Source organism: Pseudophryne corroboree (genome assembly GCF_028390025.1).
Source record: "Pseudophryne corroboree isolate aPseCor3 chromosome 3 unlocalized genomic scaffold, aPseCor3.hap2 SUPER_3_unloc_40, whole genome shotgun sequence".
Lineage (NCBI taxonomy): Eukaryota > Metazoa > Chordata > Amphibia > Anura > Myobatrachidae > Pseudophryne > Pseudophryne corroboree.
Genome location: NW_026967531.1, coordinates 482,148 through 501,359, shown reverse-complemented (window position 1 = coordinate 501,359; position 19,212 = coordinate 482,148). Strand labels below are relative to the sequence as shown.

The 19,212-nt window shown below is 48.0% G+C and overlaps 1 protein-coding gene across 1 annotated transcript in view; it reads right to left on the bottom strand.

The window, feature by feature from the left end:
* Positions 1-10,709, bottom strand: part of LOC134984215 (oocyte zinc finger protein XlCOF7.1-like) — a 194,752-nt gene extending 184,043 nt beyond the window's left edge. The window contains exon 1 of the mRNA XM_063949845.1: positions 9,435-10,709. Coding sequence (XP_063805915.1) covers positions 9,435-10,611 — 1,177 coding nt within the window. The 5' untranslated portion in view covers positions 10,612-10,709. The remainder of the gene's footprint in view (positions 1-9,434) is intronic.
* Between the last annotated feature and the right edge of the window lie 8,503 nt (positions 10,710-19,212).

Genomic DNA, 19,212 nt, shown 5'->3' with positions numbered 1-19,212 from the left:
GAGAGCGCCCTGAATACCTGGTTTTTGCCACTGGATGTGCCTTTTGAAAGATCAATTCTTCTGATGGTTTGGGCAAAGGAGAGATTCCAAGGGGCATCAGATGATAGAGTTCCTGTCCCTCTATATGCTCAATACAACTCGATCCAAGGAGGAGTCAATATTTGTATTTACAGGGAGCGGGAGCCGGACGCCGGGTATAATCCCCGTACCACTCTCACGTCCCTTTAATTGGTAAATGGTCCCCTCCGTGTGCTAGTTACGCCTCGATCCAAGCTGGAGTCAGATCTCTGTGTATTAGCAGGTAGCTACTGCAGGAGCCGGACGCTAGTAGAAGGGTGACGGATGATGACGTATGTTTCGCAATCGGCTTGTTCACATCAGTCAGATGTGAACAAGCCGATTGCGAAACGTACGTCAAACGTACGGGAATCAGACCCGGCGTCCGGCTCCTGCAGTAGCTCCCTGCTAATACACAGAGATCTGACTCCAGCTTGGATGGAGGCGCAACTAGCACATGGAGGGGACCATTTACCAATTAAAGGGACGTGAGCGTGGTACGGGGATTATACCCGGCGTCCGGCTCCCTGTAAACACAGTGTACCTAGACATGTTTCCATCACTCCATGGAGGTGATTGTGGGGTTCTGTCCATACAGGGAGTTGAACATATAAAACAGACATTCCCAGGTGGGGATAGATATAACCTCCTCTGTAAGAGGGAAGCATACTGGATTTGTATGATAGATACTTTGTTCCCTCTAGGTCTCAACGAAAACATTGAGCTGAATAATATATGAATCAATATCTGTATGTTATTCTATTTTATCCTATAGCTTCCTTTTTTTCCCTGGCTGTTTTCTTATCCTTCTGTTAAGAAACTTAGGGGCAGATTTATTAAGCTCGGTGAAGTGATAAAGTGCAAGGTGATAAAGAACCAGCCAATCAGATCCTAGCTGTCATGTCACAGGCTGGCTTTTATTATTGGCATAACTGTTTTTATTGTGTTGAACTCTAATAACTATTAGAAATATTTGTATTTATATACCATCAGTGCTCTTTTATGTCTCTATTGAAACTTAAACAATTTATATCGTCTAAGGCATCCAGTTGCCGCATAGGAGCTGCTATCTAATAATCAATATATTTGCTGCTCATTTAATACATGTAACATTGCATTAGCGCCTAATTTAGCTAGGTGATTATGGGCCAGATGTACTAAGCCTTGAAAAGTGATAAATATCACGGTGATAAAGTACCAGCCAATCGACTCCTAACTGTCATTTTTCAAACACAGCCAGTGACATGGTAGTTAGGAGCTGATTGGCTGGTAGTTTATCACTGTGAAATTTATCACTTTTCAGGCTTAGTACATCTCCCCCTATATCTTGCATTTTGTCACCTCACTGATGTGACAGGCTCAGCTGTCAGTCATGCAGCCCCACTGCGCCCACTCTCTCTTTACTCATACATACATGCCTTTCTGTGAGTGTCTCGTCCTGGCTGTCAGTGATGCAGCCCCACTGCTCCCACTCTCTCCGTACACATACATACATGCCTTTCTGGGAGTGTCTCGTCCTGGTCAGTGATGCAGTCCCACTGCGCCCACTCTCTCCGTACTCATACATACATGCCTTTCTGGGAGTGTCTCGTCCTGGTCAGTGATGCAGCCCCACTGCGCCCACTCTCCGTACTCATACATACATGCCTTTCTGGGAGTGTCTCGTCCTGGTTGTCAGTCATGCAGCCCCACTGCACCCACTCTCTCCGTACTCATACATACATGCCTTTCTGGGAGTGTCTCGTCCTGGCTGTCAGTGATGCAGCCCCACTTCGCCCACACTCTCCGTACACATACATACATGCCTTTCTGGGAGTGTCTCGTCCTGGTTGTCAGTGAGACAGTGTCTCTGGCACAGCTGTGTAATCATGATGTGAGTGTGTGTGCTGAGTAGTGAGTACTGCTAGCAGCTAGTCTTACAGCTTAACTGCAGTGTAGCAGTGTGGTGGGGGTGGGGAGAAGGGGGTTGCTACACCAATGAGTCAAGGAGAGGAGGAGTGGTTGGATGGAACTCACACAGCAGGTGGTGAAAAGCTTAAAGGAGGAGTGGTTGGAAGGGGAAGGAACTGGTAGGTTCAGAAGGGATTAGTGAGGGTAAGGACTCTCAAGGGAAATTGGAGTGGGATCCCACAGGTACCAAACTGGATAAACAGCAGCTCTTAGGAAGGAAATTGGTGAGCCAGACCCTGTGGTTGACCCTTCTCTGCCTCATGTGGGGTGGATCCTTGGACTCTCCAGGTCCTCAGGAGGCTGTGGATTCTTCTTGCCCACTACCTGGTGTTTCTGTGGTCATCCCAGGCCATGAACCTCGCAGATGCCAGGCCTCCAGATAAACATGAAATGGTCATGGAGGTGGTCCTGGGCTCTGTGAAGGAGGAGGTGGAACAAGCAAAGGAAAGTTGTGTCCCTTCTGAAGGGGCAATGGTGGACATTGTGAATGGTGAAGGGAAGGTTTTTGTGGGTGAAGAGGGAGTTATGCCATATATACCAGAAGCATGGGTCCTCAGCCTATATGATGTGCCACCATTAATGTGGCTTCTGTCTTGTCCTACCAAGCTTGATTTATGGGCTTTGTCATTCTTATAAGCAGGATAAAGGCTGAGTTTTTTATTTCTGCAGTAGACTAGAATAAGCCCAGATAGTCCACTTCCATTATACCACCTGAATGTGACGGTCAGTGACCACCGTGCCATCACTTACCTGTATGCTTACACAAAACAGAATGATGGAACACTTACACGGTTTCTTTACATCTTCTGGGGTCCACTCCGAGATTAGACATTATGGCATAATTACTCAGACGGGAATATAAAACAGAATAAAAAAATAAAAGCTTTAATGTAATAATTAGATGCAAACAAAAGCTTTTATTATGAAATACAGGGGAGTATCCGCACCATATAGATGTAACATACAACAAACCACTGCAGATGTAACCCGGGTGACTCTAATGCACATGATAATGTACAGGGTATATATGGACAGGATCTTGTATCAGAAAACACTCTACACTCCTTATCAAGATGAGTGTCTGCAACAAGTTAGGCAAACTAGAAGTGAAAATACGTTCCAATGGCCGCCATATTGTCGTGCAGCAATACAGATTGTGGAAACTGGTATTAGACATTCACATTTACACAAAGCACAAGATACAAAATAAACAGCAGAAAAAAGACCTAAGCCTTTGGGATGTATTATTTAGGAAGTAAAATAGGATTTTGGTACCTACCAGTAAATCCTTTTCTCTTAGTCCGTAGAGGTTGCTGGGGATTCCAAAAGGACCATGGGGTATAGACGGATCCGCAGGAGCTTGGGCACACTGTAAAGACTTAAACTGGGTGTGAACTGGCTCCTCCCTCTATGCCCCTCCTCCAGACCTCAGTTAGAAAACTGTGCCCAGGAGAGATGGACAATTTCAAGGAAAGAATTTATTGTTATAAACACGGTGAGTGTCATACCAGCTCAGACCTCAAACACACTGTAGAACGTGGCATTCAGTAGAATACCAGTCAACGGCATGAACAAAACCCTGAGAGAATATGTAACACAACCCGTGTGTCCACAGAAACAAAAATAGGACCCTGCATGCTATGTCATGAACAACGGTAGCAACCACCAGATAGAGAAGACACACCACCAGGGTGTAACCAAAAAGCAATAACTGTAGACACCGTACGCACTGGGACGGGCGCCCAGCATCCTCTACGGACCAAGAGAAAATGATTTACCAGTAGGTACCAAAATCCTATTTTCTCATACGTCCTAGAGGATGCTGGGGATTCCAAAAGGACCATGGGGTTTATACCAAAGCTCCAAAACGGGCCGGAGAGTGCGGATGACTCTGCAGCACCGAATGAGCAAACATAAGGTCCTCAACAATCCGGGTATCAAATTTGTAAAGCATGGCAAAAACTTTTGACCCCGACCAAGAATCCGCTCGGCAAAGTTGAACCGCCGAGACTCCTCGGGCATTCGCCCAAGAAAATCCCGTCTTCCCAAAAGAAGGAACCTTCACCGACTTCGGTGACGGCAAAGCAGCCGTAGAACAAACATGCCAGACCGCATCACAGATTCAGCATGTAACAAACTGCATAACGCAGTCTCCCAAAGTAAGCTGGGAACATACCACATAAACAGGGTCTCTGTTACTCCAAACTAAGCCAAATAGATGACTTGCATACTCAAAACCCTGGCTAGAGCAAGGGGGTTTGAACTAGCTAATGCCTAAGTAACCCCCTGCATCAACAAAAGCCTGATTTCTGCGAAACCCCTCTTGGTAGAAATATCAACCGAGTACTCAATTCCTCTCTATCCACCTGAAAGATCAAACAAGGCTCTTGTGGGACAAGACCACCACTTCCGACACCCACCTTGCGGACGTCGAAGTAAAAAACCTGACCACTTTCCAAACGAGAATTTCCGCAAAGAAACTTAATATAGTCTTGCCTTCACATCGGCTTGTAACGTATGGATAAGCAGGACCTAGCTGAAAGTCCTCCATAGGAGCCTTCCTGGATACACACCGAGACACATAATTACTCCAACAACGGTTGTAACGCTGTGCCGTGAGTTCTTTCCAAGCCGGAAGAATTGAAGAAACGACTTCACTGGGAACACCCATTCAGCTTAGGATACGACCTTCAACCGCCCCACCATTAGACGCAGCCGCGGTAAGTCCTGATACACGCCATGATCCTGTTGTAACATTACGTCACGTAAAGGAAGAGGGCAGTAATTTTCTAGGAGTAAACCATGAAAACTGGATAGCCAACCCTCTCTGGTTAGACCGGAGTTCAGAGGATCATCGATCATCTTACGCTTACCACTGCCAGAAAAGTGAAAGCGGAGAGGCCACCTAGACCGACTAAAAACAGTGTCACAAGGATGTCCGCTGCTATATCCTGAGTGTCTCTTAACCTGGAACCCTCTCCTCGAGGTCTCACGTTGAGGCGAAACGCCAACATGTCCAATTGCGACACTCCACAAAGACTTGGCACGTCTGGGAAAGCTTCTCAATAATGACAGTATTTTTCCCGGCTGAATATCATGTCGCAAAGGAAATCTATGTCTCCGTCGTTTACCTCCGGAATGAAGACTGCTAACATAGCGTTTACCAGACTTCCCCCTCAACTGCAAACAGCGCACCTTCTGCCATTTTCGTGTTTTTTTTTTTGTTCCGTCCTAGCGGCTTACTTACGCCATTTCTGACAAGGCTTCTGGCAGAATTAACACGGCAGAGCATGAAGAACACGTTCGTCTAAAATAGCTCTTAATTCCAAAACTTACAGCAGACAAGTTTCCCAACCTGACCTCATCCTCTGGAAATACGTCCCTTGCAAAGGACTGCTCCCCAGCTTCGGAGATCTATATGCACGGACACCAAGATCTAAACCTTTATCCCTCTAGAAGGAAAAAAATCGAGCAGACACCACAGGAGCGATGTCCTGGCCGTTTTGATTATATTCCAGTGGATGTGCAGGTGAGACCCGGACCACATTTCCAACTGGTCCCATGAAAATCACTCTGGTATTAGACCTGCTCTCCGAAAAAAAACCTCTCATGCCGCATCCATCTGTCTTCTTAATGGAACCTATTGATGAGGTGTCACCTCAAAGTCGATCCATCTCTGGATCCTCAGACCTCTTTCCACAGGAAAACACCAAACCTTAACCGGTCAGTATCCACTCTGAAAACCACTTCTGACATCTGCGTCGTTGGGAACAACAGGCCCATTTCTGCGCCGAAGAACCGTCAAATAAACAAGGATATGCACCTTTTTACAGGGACAACCAGACAATGTCCTGAACGTGACGCACCTCTGTAAGGCGTTGCGTGTTACCTCCCCTTCCATAGGGGAGAGGCAAAATCTATTAGAAAAAACAGTAAGGGGAAACAACCGTAACTCAGAATGTTCCCCTTTGGCTTCTATAAATAACTCACATGTCGTAGTCTATTCCTAGACTAACTGAAAATTAGTGGACAAGTGGTCACCGAAGTGGGGACCAGCCAGATAGACTCAGCGACAAGTGGTGTATATAGTGGAAACAGAAACTACGTCCACTTCTGCGAACCTAACCAGGTTGCAGAACACTTACCTTTTCACCTTCCACTGTCTACACAGAAAAGGAAAAAGAATGGTCTCGAACCGGTTAAACGACTGCATCCCACAAAAGAATGCGTCATCCACCGTTGTGAAGGAGGTTAACTCTCGAATTTAGCCTTATCAGCGGATACCGCCGAGATTAACTGAAGAGAGGCCACACCAAACAGCTGTATACCTCCCACCAGCATCTCCCGGAGACCTCCTCCGCATTTTTCCGGTCACACCACCTGCTGTCACTTGGCAGCCTGCTGTAATGTTATAAGGAAAAATAAACATAGGCAAGCCCTACCCACTCTGGGCAGGATAATTCTATCGGATGCTTACCCGACTACCACACTCCCTCAAGTGCATACATTGCAAATAAGGTCAAAGTATAGAAATAAAATTTCACTTAGCTGCCTGTGTATGATCCTTTGCGACCGGGCTCTGCGTCGACCAGGAGTTGACTGTCATAGATTTCTCTCCGCGTTGTGAAGAGATTAATATTCGGACTCCTTGAGAGCATCGAAACCAACTCGTCCCGGCCAATCTAGAGCTTAATCAACCGACAGTTATCCCCACAGACGCCTTTGACAAAGCCCTCACACCTGTCGACACACGTCGACTAACCAATAGTGAGTAAATAAAACAGGGAAACAGTGTATTTATGTATTACAACAAGGATTCTGCGTCCATTATCAATCCTAATGCTGTATGACACCCATACAGCATTAAAACACTCTGTGCCCCCCTTCCTTCTTAGTATACAGCAAGTCCCGGTGGGGAACTTTGGAAAATGGCGCTGACCCCTCTGTGAGGTCTAAGCTCCGCCCCTTCCCGGCGCACTTAAGCCCGCTCGACAAAAATAAATAAATATATATATATATATAAATATAAATAAAACCCTATATTGAGCCGGGGGACCCTATACACAGGGAGATTACACCTCTGGGAGGGCAACAGAGTCCAAACATTGCGTTCCCCACTGTTTGTTCTTGGCGGGGACAGCAGGGAAAAATGGCGCTGACTCAGTGTGTGAGGCTAAGCTCCGCCCCTCTCGGCCGAGTACTAAATATAGGGTAACGACACATATATATATATATATATATATACACACACACACACACACACACACACACATACATATACACACACACACACATACATATATATACACACACACACACACACACACACACACATATATATACACACACACACACACACACACACATACATACACACACACACATACATATATACACACACACACACACACTCAGCACCATGCTGCTCAGGACCCCCCCTGCGCGCCCTGCACCCCAGACAACGTTCGGGAAGCGGGAGTTCCGGCGCATCGCGCACCCGCCACTCTCATGGTGGGTCCCCGTGTGCGGCGCCCGGGAGCTCTAACTATCTATGCTGCCCCGGGCGCCACCACCTCCCGGCGCCCTGTACCCATGGTGGCCGACGGGGACCACGGCCTAACACGCCTGCGGGGGTCTGTATACGGAGCCCCCGGCAGTGCGAGGAAGAACTTTTAAAACTGACTCGCTGCTCAGGGCGCTCCCCCCCGCGCGCCCTGCACCCATATAAGCAGTGTCGGGGAAATAATTCAAGTATACTGGCGGGGGATGAACCACGGTGCCTCGGCACCTAAATGCTTTTTTTTTTTTGCCAATTGTTCACATTAAGCAGACCAGTAACATGCTGCCCAGGGCGCTCCACCCCCCCCCCCCCCCCCCCAGCGCCCTGCACCCTGTGAGTGCCTTTGGTGTGTGGGAGCATGAAGAGCAGCACTACCACTGTACCTCCGTTACTGAAGTCTTCTGCCGTCACTGAAGTCTTCTGATCTTCTCATACTCACATGACTTCTTTCTTCTGGCCTCTGTGAGGGGATTGACGCCGTGGCTCCGGGAACAAGAAGCTAGGCGTACCAAGTGATCGAACCCTCTGGAGCTAATGGTGTCCAGTAGCCGAGAAGCAGAGCCTTGAAACTCACAGAAGTAGGTCCTGCTTCTCTCCCCTCAGTCCCACACTGCAGGGAGCCTGTAGCCAGCAGGTCTCCCTGAAAATAAAAACCCTAACATAAAGTCTTTCAGAGAAACTCAGTAGAGCTCCCCTAGTGTGTGACCCATCACTCCTGGGCACAAAGTCTAACTGAGGTCTGGAGGAGGGGCATAGAGGGAGGAGCCAGTTCACACCCAGTTTAAGTCTTTACAGTGTGCCCAAGCTCCTGCGGATGCGTCTATACCCCATGGTCCTTTTGGAATCCCCAGCATCCTCTAGGACGTATGAGAAATAGAGGTACATTAATGAAAAGCGTGAGTAACAGTCATCAGTCTGCTTGTGAAGGTCTCTAGAGTGCAGGCCTCTTGGACTGTGCAAGGCAGTGAGTTCCATGGTCAGGGCTACAAAGCTAAAGTTCAACCCTTAAATGAATGACAGGAGATTCTTGGTACTGTCGGTAACAGTCCTTCATCTGTAGAAGCAAGCAAGCAGGGCAGTAAGGAGGCAGGAGCTGCTTCTAGTACCTTGGACCATGTAATGTTGAGCTGGGAAGGTCAGTTAGCCAATTATGAAATAGATTTGTCATCTTACAGGCAGCCGGTGAAGGGAGTAGAGAATTGGTGTTATGTGGCAGGAACGGGTTAGGTAACAGCTTGGCTGCTGCATTCTGTACTAGCTGCAAGCTCTGTAATTCTTTTGCTGGGTGACCCAGGTAGATGGCATTGCAGTAGTCTATGAACTTCTGAGGGAATCAAGAGCTTGATTCTGGCTATGGTCCACAGATGGAAGAATGAGGATTTGTATGTGGCAGATACCTGATGTATGTGTCAGCCACATACCAGGACAACACAAAGATTCAGCACATGTTCAGTATTTTCAATTCTGAGCACCAAAGCATAAATCCAGATGGTTGGTAAAGTCTTGTCCTTTGTTGGTGAGCTTCTATTATGTTTCACAAAGACTGAATCACAGCCAACTGGTATCATCCACCCATGGCGCTCAGCTAGACAACCATTTAGGATTGGTATTAGGTTCTCAGTACATGGAGCAAAAAGCAGGTAATCAGCATAGCAGTGATAGACCAGGCCATGATGTCTGATTATATCACCCAGTGGTAGCATGTATATTTTATAAAGCATAGGAGATAGGATTCATCCTTGAGGAACATTGCATGACAGTGATAATTATACTCCAGAAGATGTAAATGGTTCCGTACTTGGGTAATGTCTAATGTGTTCAACAAGAGCGGATTTATTTCTCTCACAGCATGAAAATGGCCTCTCACCTGTGTGACTCCTCTGATGTGTAACAAGATTTGATTTCTGTGCAAAACATTTCCCACACTCAGAACAGGAATACGGCTTCACGCCTGTGTGACTTCTCTGATGTAGAACAAGAGCTGATTTCTGTGCAAAACATTTCCCACACTCAGAACAGGAATATGGCCTCTCACCTGTGTGACTTCTCTGATGTGTGACAAGATCTGATTTCCGTACAAAACATTTCCCACACTCAGAACAGGAATACGGCTTCTCACCTGTGTGACTTCTCTGATGTGGAACAAGAACTGATTTAAATGCGAAACATTTCCCACACTCAGAACAGGAAAACGGCATCTTACCTGTATGACTTCTCTGATGTGTAAGAAGAACTGATTTAAATGCGAAACATTTCCCACACTCAGAACAGGAAAACGGCCTCTCACCTGTGTGACGTCTCTGATGTGTAACAAGAGCTGATTTCTGTGTAAAACATTTCCCACACTCAGAACAGGAAAACGGCTTCTCACCTGTATGACTTCTCTGATGTGTAACAAGATGTGATTTCCATGCAAAACATTTCCCACACTCAGAACAGGAAAACGGCTTCTCACCTGTGTGACTTCTCTGATGTTTAACAAGAACTGATTTAAATGCGAAACATTTCCCACACTCAGAACATGAAAATGGCTTCTCACCTGTGTGACTTCTCTGATGTGTAACAAGATCTGATTTCCATGCAAAACATTTCCCACACTCAGAACAGGAACACGGCGTCTCACCTGTGTGACTTCTCTGATGTGTAACAAGAGATGATTTCTGTGTAAAACATTTCCCACACTCAGAACAGGAATACGGCCTCTCACCTGAGTGACTTCTCTGATGTGTAACAAGAGCTGATTTCTTTGTAAAACATTTCCCACACTCAGAACATATCAGTGGCCTCTCACCTGCCTTAGCTGGATGATGGGTAATAAGCTTTGTGTTCTGTGTAAAACATTTGGCATCTATAGAACAGGGAAACACTGTATCTAATCTCAGAGCTGTAACAAATGCTCCAATATCAGAGTGATTAGGAGAACATTTCCCAGGATCAGAGGGATCAGCTGATAGAGCTGGATGTATAATTGGGGTAATGGGGTTATCTCCTGGAGAATCCTGTCTACTGTCATTATCTTTTATGTCACAATCCGGGGATAACATTAGATGTCCTTCTGAAATATTCCTGCTTGTGTGTCCACCTGCTGGAAATAAAATACATTATGGAAAATAAGATTTTACTCACCGGTAAATCTTCTCCTAGTCCGTAGTGGATGCTGGGAACTCCGTAAGGACCATGGGGAATAGCGGCTCCGCAGGAGACTGGGCACAACTAAAAGAAAGCTTTAGGACTAACTGGTGTGCACTGGCTCCTCCCCCTATGACCCTCCTCCAGACCTCAGTTAGGATACTGTGCCCGGAAGAGCTGACACAATAAGGAAGGATTTTTGAATCCCGGTTAAGACTCATACCAGCCACACCAATCACACCGTACAACTCGTGATTTTAAACCCAGTTAACAGTATGATAACAATGGAGCCTCTGAACAGATGGCTCTCAACAATAACCCGTTTTAGTTAACAGTAACTATGTTCAAGTAATGCAGACAATCCGCACTTGGGATGGGTGCCCAGCATCCACTACGGACTACGAGAAATAGATTTACCGGTGAGTAAAATCTTATTTTCTCTGACATCCTAGTGGATGCTGGGAACTCCGTAAGGACCATGGGGATTATACCAAAGCTCCCAAACGGGGGGGAGAGTGCGGGTGACTCTGCAGCACCGAATGAGCGAACTCCAGGTCCTCGTCAGCCAGGGTGTCAAACTTGTAAAACTTTGCAAAAGTATTTGACCCTGACCAAGTCGCGGCTCGGCAAAGTTGTAAAGCCGAGACCCCTCGGGCGGCCGCCCAAGATGAGCCCACCTTCCTCGTGGAATGGGCTTTCACTGATTTAGGATGCGGCAGTCCTGCCGCAGAATGCGCAAGCTGAATTGTGCTACAAATCCAGTGAGCAATGGTCTGCTTTGAAGCAGGAGCACCCAGCTTGTTGGGTGCATACAGGATAAACAGCGAGTCAATTTTCCTGACTCCAGCCGTCCTGTAAACATAAATTCTCAGGGCCCTGACCACGTCCAGTAACTTGGCATCCTCCAAGTCCCTAGTAGCCACAGGCACCACAATAGGTTGGTTCAAGTGAAAAGCAGATACCACCTTCAGGAGAAAATGAGGACGAGTCCTCAACTCTGCCCTATCCGTATGGAAAATCAGATAAGGGCTTTTACAAGATAAAGCCGCCAATTCTGACACACGCCTGGCCGAAGCCAGGGCCAACAGCATGACCACTTTCCACATGAGATATTTCAAATCCACGGTTTTAAGTGGCTCGAACCAATGTGATTTCAAGAACCCCAAAACCACATTGAGATCCCAAGGTGCCACTGGAGGCACAAAAGGGGGCTGAATATGCAGCACGCACTTCACAAATGTCTGAACTTCAGGCAGTGAAGCCAATTCTTTTTGGAAGAAAATTGACAGAGACGAAATCTGTACCTTAATGGATCCTAATTTTAGGCCCATATTCACTCCTGCTTGCAGGAAATGCAGAAAACGACCCAGTTGAAACTCCTCCGTTGGGGCCTTTTTGGCCTCACACCAAGCAACATATTTTCGCCAAATGCGGTGATAATGTTTTGCCGTGACATCCTTCCTGGCTTTGATCAGGGTAGGGATGACTTCCTCCGGAATACCCTTTTCCTTCAGGATCCGGTGTTCAACCGCCATGCCGTCAAACGCAGCCGCGGTAAGTCTTGGAATAGACAGGGCCCCTGCTGGAGCAGGTCCCATCTTAGCGGTAGAGGCCATGGGTCCTCTGTGAGCATCTCTTGAAGTTCCGGGTACCAAGCTCTTCTTGGCCAATCTGGAACCACGAGCATCGTTCTTACTCCGCTCCTTCGCACAATTCTCAGTACCTTTGGAATGAGAGGCAGAGGAGGGAACACATAAACCGACTGGTACACCCACGGTGTCACTAGAGCGTCCACAGCTATCGCCTGAGGGTCCCTTGACCTGGCGCAATACCTTTCTAGTTTTTTGTTGAGGCGGGACGCCATCATGTCCACCTTTGGTCGTTCCCAACGGTTTACAATCATTTGGAAAACTTCCGGATGAAGTCCCCATTCTCCCAGGTGGAGGTCGTGTCTGCTGAGGAAGTCTGCTTCCCAGTTGTCTACTCCCGGGATGAACACTGCTGTCAGTGCTGACACGTGATTTTCCGCCCATCGGAGAATCTTTGTGGCTTCTGCCATCGCGCTCCTGCTTCTTGTGCCGCCCTGTCTGTTTACATGGGCGACCGCCGTGATGTTGTCTGATTGTATCAGTACCGGCTGGTTTTGAAGCAGAAGTCTTGCCTGGCTTAGGGCGTTGTAGATGGCCCTTAGTTCCAGGATATTTATGTGAAGTGAAATTTCCTGGTTTGACCACAGTCCCTGGAAATTTCGTCCCTGTGTGACTGCCCCCCAGCCTCGAAGGCTGGCATCCGTAGTTACCAGGACCCAGTCCTGTATCCCGAATCTGCGGCCCTCTAGAAGATGAGCACTCTGCAGCCACCACAGTAGCGACACCCTGGTCCTTGGTGACAGGGTTATCCGCCGATGCATCTGAAGATGCGATCCGGACCACTTGTCCAACAGGTCCCACTGGAAGGTTCTTACGTGGAATCTGCCGAATGGAATTGCTTCGTACGAAGCTACCATCTTTCCCAGGACTTTCGTGCATTGATGCACTGACACCTGTCCTGGCTTTAGAAGGTTTCTTACTAGAGATGACAACCCCTTTTTTTTTTCCCTCTGGAAGAAACACTTTTTTCTGGTCTGTATCCAGAATCATCCCCAGGAACAGAAGACGTGTCATGGGGACCAGCTGTGACTTTGGGATGTTGAGAATCCAACCACGCTGTTGTAGCACTTCCCCACCAGCAACTGCTCTCTGGACCTCGCCTTTATCAGGAGATCGTCCAAGTACGGGATAATTGAAACCCCTTTCTTTCGAAGGAGAATCATCATTTCGGCCATTACCTTGGTAAAGACCCTCGGTGCCGGGATAACCCAAACGGCAGCGTCTGGAACTGGTAGTGACAGTCCTGTACCACAAACCTGAGGTACTCCTGGTGAGGAGGGTAAATGGGGACATGCAGGTAAGCATCCTTGATGTCCAGAGATACCATGTAATCCCCCTCCTCCAGGCTGGAGATAACCGCTCTGAGCGATTCCATCTTGAACTTGAACTTTTTGATATACTTGTTCAAGGATTTTAAATGGGTCTCACCGAACCGTCCGGTTTCGGTACCACAAACATTGTGGAATAATAACCCTTTCCTTGTTGAAGGAGAGGTACCCTGTTTATCACTTGCTGGGAATACAGCTTGTGAATTGCCTGTAACACCGCCTCTCTGTCAGAGAGTGTTGTTGGTAAGGCAGATTTTAGGAAACGGCGCGGGGGAGGCGTCTCGAATTCCAGCATGTACCCCTGAGATACTACCTGAAGGATCCAGGGATCCACCTGTGAGCGAGCCCACTGTGTGCTGAAATTCCTGAGACGTGCCCCCACCGTACCTAGATCCGCCTGTGAAGCCCCATCGTCATGCTGTGGACTTGGCGGAAGCGGGGGAGGACTCCTGGTCCTGGGAACTGGCTGTATGCTGCAGCTTTTTTCCCTTACCTCTGCCTTTTGGCAGAAAAGAGGCGCCTCTTGCTCGCTTGCCCTTATGGGGCCGAAAGGACTGTGCTTGATAATACGGTGCTTTCTTTTGCTGCGAGGTAACCTGGGGCAGAAAAGTTGATTTTCCAGCTGTTGCCGTGGAAACGAGGTCTGACAGACCTTCCCCAAACAACTCCACCCCTTTATAAGGCAAAATCTCCATGTGCCTTTTTGAATCGGCATCCCCTGACCACTGCCGAGTCCATAATCCAGTCTAGCGGAAATGGACATTGCACTTACTTTTGATGCCAGTCGGCAAATATCCCTCTGTGCATCACGCATGTATAAGAGAGCATCTTTTATATGCTCTAATGTCAGTAAAATATTGTCCCTATCCAGGGTCTCAATATTCTCTGTCAGGGAATCCGACCAAGCCAACCCAGCACTGCACATCCATGCTGAGGCTATAGCTGGTCGTAGTATAACACCAGTGTGTGTGTATATAGACTTTAGGATAGTCTCCTGCTTTCTGTCAGCAGGCTCTTTAAGGGCGGCCGTATCCGGAGACGGTAGTGCCACCTTCTTTGACAAACGTGTGAGCGCTTTATCAACCCTAGGGGGTGTTTCCCAACGTGACCTATCCTCTGGCGGGAAAGGGTACGCTGCCAATAGCCGTTTAGAAATTACTAATTTCTTATCGGGGGAAGTCCATGCTTCTTCACAAACTTCATTTAATTCCTCAGATGCAGGAAAAAAATAAGAATTTACTTACCAATAATTCTATTTCTCGTAGTCCGTAGTGGATGCTGGGAACTCCCTAAGGACCATGGGGAATAGCGGCTCCGCAGGAGACTGGGCACAAAGTAAAAGCTCTAGGACTAGCTGGTGTGCACTGGCTCCTCCCCCTATGACCCTCCTCCAAGCCTCAGTTAGGATACTGTGCCCGGACGAGCGTACACAATAAGGAAGGATTTTGAATCCCGGGTAAGACTCATACCAGCCACACCAATCACACCGTACAACCTGTGATCTGAACCCAGTTAACAGCATGATAACAGAGGAGCCTCTGAAAAGATGGCTCACAACAATAATAACCCGATTTTTGTAACAATAATTATGTACCAGTATTGCAGACAATCCGCACTTGGGATGGGCGCCCAGCATCCACTACGGACTACGAGAAATAGAATTATCGGTAAGTAAATTCTTATTTTCTCTGACGTCCTAGTGGATGCTGGGAACTCCGTAAGGACCATGGGGATTATACCAAAGCTCCCAAACGGGCGGGAGAGTGCGGATGACTCTGCAGCACCGAATGAGAGAACTCCAGGTCCTCCTCAGCCAGGGTATCAAATTTGTAGAATTTAGCAAACGTGTTTGCCCCTGACCAAGTAGCTGCTCGGCAAAGTTGTAAAGCCGAGACCCCTCGGGCAGCCGCCCAAGATGAGCCCACTTTCCTTGTGGAATGGGCTTTTACAGATTTTGGCTGTGGCAGGCCTGCCACAGAATGTGCAAGCTGAATTGTACTACAAATCCAACGACCAATAGTCTGCTTAGAAGCAGGAGCACCCAGCTTGTTGGATGCATACAGGATAAACAGCGAGTCAGATTTTCTGACTCCAGCCGTCATGGAAACATATATTCTCAGGGCCCCGACTACGTCCAGCAACTTGGGAGTCCTCCAAGTCCCTAGTAGCCGCAGGCACCACAATAGGCTGGTTCAAGTGAAATGCTGAAACCACCTTAGGGAGAAATTGAGGACGAGTCCTCAATTCTGCCCTGTCCGTATGGAAAATTAGGTAAGGGCTTTTATAAGATAAAGCCGCCAATTCTGAAACACGCCTGGCTGAAGCCAGGGCTAACAGCATTACCACTTTCCATGTGAGATATTTTAAGTCCACAGTGGTGAGTCGTTCAAACCAATGTGATTTTAGGAATCCCAAAACTACATTGAGATCCCAAGGTGCCACTGGAGGCACAAAAGGAGGCTGTATATGCAGTACCCCTTTGACAAACGTCTGAACTTCAGGAACTGAAGCTAGTTCTTTCTGGAAGAAAATCGACAGGGCCGAAATTTGAACCTTAATGGACCCTAATTTTAGGCCCATAGACAGTCCTGTTTGCAGGAAATGCAGGAAACGACCCAGTTGAAATTCCTCTGTAGGGGCCTTCCTGGCCTCACACCACGCAACATATTTACGCCAAATACGGTGATAATGTTGCACGGTTACATCCTTCCTGGCTTTGATCAGGGTAGGGATGACTTCATCCGGAATGCCTTTTTCCTTCAGGATCCGGCGTTCAACAGCCATGCCGTCAAACGCAGCCGCGGTAAGTCTTGGAACAGACAGGGTTCCTGCTGGAGCAGGTCCCTTCTTAGAGGTAGAGGCCACGGGTCCTCCGTGAGCATCTCTTGAAGTTCCGGGTACCAAGTCCTTCTTGGCCAATCCGGAGCCACGAGTATAGTTCTTACTCCTCTCCTTCTTATGATTTTCAGTACCTTGGGTATGAGAGGCAGAGGAGGGAACACATACACTGACTGGTACACCCACGGTGTTACCAGAGCGTCCACCGCTATTGCCTGAGGGTCCCTTGACCTGGCGCAATATCTGTCTAGTTTTATGTTGAGGCGGGACGCCATCATGTCCACCTTTGGTTTTTCCCAACGGTTCACAATCATGTGGAAGACTTCTGGGTGAAGTCCCCACTCCCCCGGGTGGAGGTCGTGTCTGCTGAGGAAGTCTGCTTCCCAGTTGTCCACTCCCGGAATGAACACTGCTGACAGTGCTATCACATGATTTTCCGCCCAGCGAAGAATCCTTGCAGCTTCTGCCATTGCCCTCCTGCTTCTTGTGCCGCCCTGTCTGTTTATGTGGGCGACTGCCGTGATGTTGTCCGATTGAATCAACACCGGCTGACCCTGAAGCAGAGGCCTTGCTTGACTTAGGGCATTGTAAATGGCCCTTAGTTCCAGGATATTTATGTGAAATGACGTTTCCATGCTTGACCACAAGCCCTGGAAATTTTTTCCCTGTGTGACTGCTCCCCAGCCTCTCAGGCTGGCATCCGTGGTCACCAGGACCCAGTCCTGAATGCCGAATCTGCGGCCCTCTAGAAGATGAGCACTCTGCAACCACCACAGGAGAGACACCCTTGTCCTTGGAGACAGGGTTATCCGCTGATGCATCTGAAGATGCGATCCGGACCATTTGTCCAGCAGATCCCACTGAAAAGTTCTTGCGTGGAATCTGCCGAATGGAATCGCTTCGTAAGAAGCCACCATTTTTCCCAGGACCCTTGTGCATTGATGCACTGACACTTGGCCTGGTTTTAGGAGGTTCCTGACTAGCTCCCTGGCTTTCTCCTCCGGGAGAAACACCTTTTTCTGGACTGTGTCCAGAATCATCCCTAGGAACAGCAGACGTGTCGTCGGAATCAGCTGCGAATTTGGAATATTTAGAATCCACCCGTGCTGTCGTAGTACTACTTGAGATAGTGCTACTCCGACCTCTAACTGTTCCCTGGACCTTGCCCTTATCAGGAGATCGTCCAAGTAAGGGATAATTAAGACGCCTTTTCTTCGAAGAAGAATCATCATTTCGGCCATTACCTTGGTAAAGACCCGGGGCGCCGTGGACAATCCAAACGGCAGCGTCTGAAACTGATAGTGACAGTTCTGTACCACAAACCTGAGGTACCCTTGGTGAGAAGGGCAAATTGGGACATGGAGGTAAGCATCCTTGATGTCCAGAGACACCATATAGTCCCCTTCTTCCAGGTTCGCTATCACTGCTCTGAGTGACTCCATCTTGAATTTGAACCTTTGTATGTAAGTGTTCAAAGATTTCAGATTTAGAATAGGTCTCACCGAGCCGTCTGGCTTCGGTACCACAAACAGCGTGGAATAATACCCCTTTCCCTGTTGTAGAAGGGGTACCTTGATTATCACCTGCTGGGAATACAGCTTGTGAATGGCTTCCAATACCGCCTCCCTGTCGGAGGGAGACGTTGGTAAAGCAGACTTCAGGAACCGGCGAGGGGGAGACGTCTCGAATTCCAATTTGTACCCCTGAGATACTACTTGCAGGATCCAGGGGTCCACTTGCGAGTGAGCCTACTGCGCACTGAATTTTTTGAGACGACCCCCCACCATACCTGAGTCCGCTTGTAAGGCCCCAGCGTCATGCTGAGGACTTGGCAGAAGCGGGGGAGGGCTTCTGTTCCTGGGAAGAGGCTGCCTGCTGCAGTCTTTTTCCCTTTCCTCTGCCCCGGGGCAGATATGAGTGGCCTTTTGCCCGCTTGCTCTTATGGGGACGAAAGGACTGAGGCTGAAAAGACGGAGTCTTTTTCTGCTGAGAGGTGACCTGGGGTAAAAATGTGGATTTCCCAGCCGTTGCCGTGGCCACCAGGTCCGATAGACCGACCCCAAATAACTCCTCCCCTTTATACGGCAATACTTCCATATGCCGTTTGGAATCCGCATCACCTGACCACTGTCGCGTCCATAACCCTCTTCTGGCAGAAATGGACAGCGCACTCACTCTTGATGCCAGGGTGCAAATATCCCTCTGTGCATCTCGCATATATAGAAATGCATCCTTTAAATGCTCTATAGTCAATAATATATTGTCCCTGTCCAGGGTATCAATATTTTCAGTCAGGGAATCTGACCAAGCCACCCCAGCACTGCACATCCAGGCTGAGGCGATTGCTGGTCGCAGTATAATACCAGTATGTGTGTATATACTTTTTAGGATATTTTCCAGCTTCCTATCAGCTGGTTCCTTGAGGGCGGCCGTATCAGGAGACGGTAACGCCACTTGTTTTGATAAGCGTGTGAGCGCCTTATCTACCCTAGGGGATGTTTCCCAACGTGCCCTAACCTCTGGCGGGAAAGGGTATAATGGCAATAATTTTTCAGAAATTAGCAGTTTTTTATCGGGGGAAACCCACGCTTCATCACCCACCTCATTTAATTCATCTGATTCAGGAAAAACTACGGGTAGTTTTTTCACACCCCACATAATACCCTTTTTTGTGGTACTTGTAGTATCAGAAATGTTCAAA